General features: G+C 41.6%; 1 protein-coding gene across 2 annotated transcripts in view; it reads right to left on the bottom strand.

The window, feature by feature from the left end:
- Window positions 1–364: 364 nt before the first annotated feature.
- Window positions 365–6,544, bottom strand: part of MAPK11 (mitogen-activated protein kinase 11) — a 79,082-nt gene continuing 72,902 nt past the window's right edge. For both annotated transcript variants that reach the window (XM_069764926.1, XM_069764927.1), the window contains one exon: window positions 365–1,856. In XM_069764926.1, coding sequence (XP_069621027.1) covers window positions 1,783–1,856 — 74 coding nt within the window. In that variant the 3' untranslated portion in view covers window positions 365–1,782. The remainder of the gene's footprint in view (window positions 1,857–6,544) is intronic.

The following is a 6,544-nucleotide window of genomic DNA, read 5'->3' as shown; positions in this document are numbered from 1 at the left end:
GAGAGGAGACCTGTGTAGTCTCGAAAGCTTGCAATTTGTTACCAACTTTTCAGTTAGCCATTAAAAGGTATCAACCTCTGAGGACTCTCAATTCTAAATATTTTTCTATCTACTGGCTAACACGGTACCAAGGCATATATCTTTCCTGTATCAACACATAGATTTATATATATGCTGCATGTTAATCCTGTTCCTTTGGGAACAAGAAAGAATAAGTGATGAATTTTACAAGAAACAAGAAAGAACAAGAAAGAAGAAGAAAGAATAAGTGATGAATTTTACCAACGTAGGTTATCGATCATTACTTCTTTAGTCACTTACTATGCTTCAGTGAGAGTGATACACACAAGGTGAAGACGAGAAATAATTAAAAGATTGATTTTATTTGCAGCAGGACAAATACAAGGCTCACCAGCATTTTTTTTTACATTACCCTCCCATACAGTCAACAAATCACTAGCAGGCAGTATTGTGCCCAGCCACCATATGAAGGCACCCGCTTTTAAAGCTGGCAAAAATCTTTTCGGTCCAAGGAGTAAACCTTACCTGATCAGTGGATCAATTTGATGTGGAGCTCCCCATCTATCATCATTGGAAACATATCAGTAACATGCAGAAATCACACTAAAATGCAGCTTTTTCACATTCATGGGAAATATTTATGCCGCTGTAAATGTACATGCCGTGCTGCACCATGATATAGCAAAGCATATAAATAACGGTCACCCACGCTGTTTACGCAACATGTCAAAGCCACCTCTGAACGCCCACACATCGCCGTGCTCATGGAAGGCTATCATTACTATAGATGGGAAGGAAGTGCGGATGAACAAGAATGTCTACAACAGATTCTGTCCCACAGTGAATCTGACAAATATATTTGTTTGAGAATTGTTTGTCACAAAACATTTCAGAGTTGGTTGGACTGAACAGGCCATCATTAGGGACAGTTGTGCGCAATATTCAGATTACAGCGATATAAGAAAGATTTACTACAACCGGAGTGGTACAAGCTAGTAATTATATATATTTATTATCTCCATTACATTAATCTAGAGATCAGTTTACCTACATGTCTTAGATAGACATAAAATGTAGGCTGGTGTCATATGTCTGCAGTAGTTCTCGGCTTCACGACAATAACCAAAGGATGGAAGGGATGGCAATTATTCATGTTGGAGAGTATGCTCCCAATTAGCCCAAAAGTGACCCCCATATATTGCATTAACCGTACTATATGTCATCAGTTCAATAGCAGTAATGCTGCCAAGTGTGGTTTTATGGTAACCACAAATGTACTTTAAGGGTCTGCACAGTCAACGTCCATCTGTACTAAAAGCCCTCTATGTGAAATCATCCAGCTGCTCAACGTTCACGCTTGTGACCCGACCTTGTTTATGTAGCTAGATGAATTCGGCCTTGATCAATGCTCAGACCAAGGAGAACGTTACTGGCCTGTGGATGACAATGAATAAGGCTACACTCCAAGTATTGTTCCGCAGACATCTGATACCTTCACTGACATTCATATAGCAGATGTCTAGAGAACATGAAGTTTAGAAAATTACATGCGATTGTGCTTGTGTGTAGCATTAGAAAAATGACAGGTTCTCATTGAAAATGATATTTCCAGAAAAGGTGATGGGTTTATGGCAGCAGTTATGAGCTACAGTGATGGTATCTTCAGAACACTCTTGTCTTTGGTCAACAGAAGCCTTTCACGGTGCAAAAGCCAAAGCCAATACTGTAATTGTCCGTTGTGAGGAGGAGAAATGGCAATCTTTACTGTTCAATTTCAAGATTATCGATTTTAATATCAGGCGGCTTAAAGCTGACCACTTCCTCATATGTAATCTCTGGTGGAAAAGCAAAGCAAAATAAAATTATTCAACACATAAAATAAAATAGCTTCAATATTAACATTTCACATAAAAATATGTAAAAAAAAGCGTAGTGTGAATAAGAAACATGTAGTTGTTATTTGCCTTCAGTGACAATAAGGAAAATGGTGCCAGGCTTTGCTCTGGGGACATTAAACACATGAAGCCTAGGCCTATGTGGGCAGCCGACACCAAACATTTTTATTTTGTTTATTTTTTTTTAATCATTGGATGCCAGAATTTTTTTTCCAAAATTGATCAAAACAGCAGAATTACTGTTTTGTGTTTTTTTTTTTTTTTCGGTTTCAAATTTGACAATATTCACAGTGCAGATACAATTTTAACTTTGTTGTGTGGGTCAGTGCAATTGCAGCAATAAATTTATACAGTTATTTATGTTTTGTAACATTTCTACAATAAATACGGTCGTAGAGAAAAATTGTAAAATTCATAAAGACATCTCCGGACAAGGGACATGTCCCCCTCACATTGAATTATAACTGGGGAAGTGAAGGTACCGTCACACTTTAGCGACGCTGCAGCGATACCGACAACGATCCGGATCGCTGCAGCGTCGCTGTTTGGTCGCTGGAGAGCTGTCACACAGACAGCTCTCTCCAGCGACCAACGATCAGGGGAAAGACTTCGGCATCGTTGAAACTGTCTTCAACGATGCCGAAGTCCCCGGGTAACCAGGGTAAACATCGGGTTACTAAGCGCAGGGCCGCGCTTAGTAACCCGATGTTTACCCTGGTTACCATAGTTAAAGTAAAAAAACAAACGCTACATACTTACCTACCGCTGTCTGTCCCCGGCGCTGGGCTTCTCTGCTCTGGCTGTGAGCACAGCGGCCGGAAAGCAGAGCGGTGACGTCACCGCTGTGCTCTGCTTTCCGGCTGCCCGGCGCTCACAGCCAGAGCAGAGAAGCCCAGCGCCGGGGACAGACAGCGGTAGGTAAGTATGTAGCGTTTGTTTTTTTTACTTTAACGTTGGTAACCAGGGTAAACATCGGGTTACTAAGCGCGGCCCTGCGCTTAGTAACCCGATGTTTACCCTGGTTACCAGCGAAGACATCGCTAAATCGGCGTCACACACCCCGATTCAGCGATGTCAGCGGGACCTTAAGGATCAAAAAATGGCCCAGGCCATTCCGACACGACCAGCGATCTCACAGCAGGGGCCTGATCGCTGCTACGTGTCACACATAGCAAGATCGCTACGGAGATCGCTGTTGCGTCACAAAACTTGTGACTCAGCAGCGATCTCGCTAGCGATCTCGCTATGTGTGACGGGGCCTTGAGACAGAGCTGACAGTCAACCTCCATTGAAGTAGAGTGCCTCCTGCCGTGAACACACAATTACAACAAGGAATCTGATGAGAACCAGTCAAAAACGCTAGGATTCCTCTACTCCAAGGCGGAGAAGTACACTTCCAAGGCAAGAGCTTCCTCTTTTCAAAAAAGTTATCTTAGACTTTCTGGAGCCAGTGGTCAATGATCAATTTGATATTTATGGGAGAAATATTTTCAGCTTTGTAGCGAAATGACGACCATAACACATTCACTCACATCACAGCAAGGATATTCTAACACCTCCAACTTAAATATCGGCAGATGGATAATGCTATCCATGCCATGTTTCATCTCTATAGAAAGGTAAAATGGTAACAGGAAACATGACAATGATACAGTATCTCCCACATGGGACTTCCTGGGAAGAAGATATCCTAAAAGTTGGGGATCTCAAAGTTCACAAAGACCTAGCAGATCCCATGACCAGCACCCAGATGAGCTCACGAAGGGGAGGTATGTCGGCATAACCTTCATCTAATAAAAGTCAGAGTTTAAGGTTTGGTCATTTGTCAGTCTTGTAAGGTCCAGCTTTCTGTAGTTCTGTCAGTGTTCCTAAGAAGTACGTCAAATCATCGGCAACCTCCACTTGCGACATGTTGATGTTGAATCCTTGATCACTCCCCTGATGAGCTAATGACGAAACGCGTCGGGAGAAAGGAGATACCAGGAGATGGAAGTCCACGAATAATTACTAGATCGGGTGAGACCATTCCTTAATTTACAATAGTCGCAATAACCCTCTAAACAATTTTAAGAAAGAGTCGGTTATAAGGGGTCAAATATGGGCTTAAGAAGGACTTAATTATGGGCAAAGCAGCATGCGATGATTTGAATGACCTATAAACCCTCCCCTATACTATTGCCTTGTTAAATATATAATGTACATGTGCTGCTGATGACCAGGTGGTCGAATGGCTGCTATTCCTGAAGGGATTCTGTTGATTGCTACAGCTAGACCACTGGATGAGTACGAGTATTTGATGCTAATATTCTTGTGGAAGTTGAACCACTTGTCTGTTTAGTAATACAGTTAGGTCCACATATATTTGGACAGAGACAACATTTTTCTAATTTTGGTTATAGACATTACCACAATGAATTTAAGCAAAACAAGTTAAGTTGAAGTTCAGACTTTCATCTTTCATTTGAGGGTATCCACGTTAAAATTGGATGAAGGGTTTAGGAGTTTCAGCTCCTTAACATGTGCCACCCTGTTTTTAAAGGGATCAAAAGTAATTGGACAGATTCAATAATTTTAAACAAGATGTTCATTTTTAGTACTTGGTTGAAAACCCTTTGTTGGCAATGACTGCCTGAAGTCTTGAACTCATGGACATTACCAGACGCTGTGTTTCCTCCTTTTTGATGCTCTGCCAGGCCTTCACTGCGGTGTTTTTCAGTTGCTGTTTGTTTGTGGGCCTTTCTGTCTGAAGTTTAGTCTTTAACAAGTGAAATGCATGCTCAATTGGGTTGAGATCAGGTGACTGACTTGACCATTCAAGAATATTCCACTTCTTTGCTTTAATAAACTCCTGGGTTGCTTTGGCTCTATGTTTTGGGTCATTCTCCATCTGTAGTATGAAACGACGACCAATCAGTTTTGCTGCATTTGGCTGGATCTGAGCACACAGTATGTCTCTGAATACCTCAGAATTCATTCGGCTGCTTCTGTCCTGTGTCACATCATCAATAAACACTAGTGACCCAGTGCCACTGGCAGCCATGCATGCCCAAGCCATCACACTGCCTCCGCTGTGTTTTACAGATGATGTGGTATGCTTTGGATCATGAGCTGTACCACGCCTTCGCCATACTTTTCTCTTTCCATCATTCTGGTAGATGTTGATCTTGGTTTCATCTCTCCAAAGAATGTTCTTCCAGAACCGAGCTGGCTTTTTTAGATGTTTTTAAGCAAAGTCCAGTCTAGCCTTTTTATTCTTGATGCTTATGAGTGGCTTGCACCATGCAGTGGACCCTCTGGATTTACTTTCATGCAGTCTTCTCTTTATGGTAGATTTGGATATTGATACGCCTACCTCCTGGAGAGTGTTGTTCACTTGGTTGTCTGTTGTGAAGGGGTTTCTCTTCACCATGGAGATTATTCTGCGATCATCCACCACTGTTGTCTTCCTTGGGCGCCCAGGTCTTTTTGCACTGATGAGTTCACCAGTGCTTTCTTTCTTTCTCAGGATGTACCAAACTGTAGATTTTGCCACTCCTAATATTGTAGCAATTTCTCGGATGGGTTTTTTCTGTTTTCGCAGCTTAAGGATGGCTTGTCTCACCTGCATGGAGAGCTCCTTTGACCGCATGGTTACTTCACAGCAAAACCTTCCAAATGCAAGCACCACACCTCAAATCAACTCCAGGCCTTTTATCTGCTTAATTGAGAATGACATAACGAAGGGATTGCCCGCACCTGTCCCTGAAATAGCCTTGGAGTCAATTGTCCAATTACTTTTGGTCCCTTTAAAAACATGGTGGCACACGTTAAGGAGCTGAAACTCCTAAACCCTTCACCCAATTTTAATGTGGATACCCTCAAATGAAAGCTGAAAGTCTGAACTTCAACTGCATCTGAATTGTTATGTTTAAAATTCATTGTGGTAATGTCTATAACCAAAATTAGAAAAATGTTGTCTCTGTCCAAATATATATGGAGCTAACTGTACAAATGCTTTCATAGGCACTAACTGCAATGCGTCTAATAGACCTATGAATTGGTCATTGATGGGAATTTTATTTTTTCCGCAAGCTTGCTTTAGGATATTGTGTCTATGTGGACTGCACACAATGTACGATTCCCTTCTTGGGGTCTAGTTTCAGATCAAATTTACTACATCATTTTTCTATCTTCGAATATGAGCACCCAGGCAGAGGGACGGGAGAAAACGTGCTGAAATCAGCCTATATTGACCTTTGGGTATGCAGCATGATATTTGTTGTCTGTCTTTTGCATGTGCACTTTTTATTATTAATTTTTAAATATTTAAAAATAAAGTTTATTAGTTTTATTACCAATCATTACTCCAATACGCTAGTTTCTATCTATTTAGATTGGAATTACCATATGCTACTAAATAATACTATTCTGATGCCTGCAGCTGATTTATACTTGTAAGCAGCACATGGCCGTGACGCCATGCGCTGCTTCCAAGCAGAGGACAGCTGCCGGAATACTCACTGCTCCTCACGCCGGGACTATGGGTGTGTAAAGCAGTGAATATTCATTGATCTTTAATAAAGGGTACAGTAACCTCAGCCGCTGGCTTGCTGCAACGGCCGGGCGATCACATGTGCCCGCTATTAAAG

This window comes from Ranitomeya imitator, chromosome 4 (genome assembly GCF_032444005.1).
Source record: "Ranitomeya imitator isolate aRanImi1 chromosome 4, aRanImi1.pri, whole genome shotgun sequence".
In the NCBI taxonomy this organism is placed as follows: domain Eukaryota; kingdom Metazoa; phylum Chordata; class Amphibia; order Anura; family Dendrobatidae; genus Ranitomeya; species Ranitomeya imitator.
Note: the sequence above shows the minus strand (reverse complement) of the source record. Positions and strands in the feature narration are given on the sequence as shown.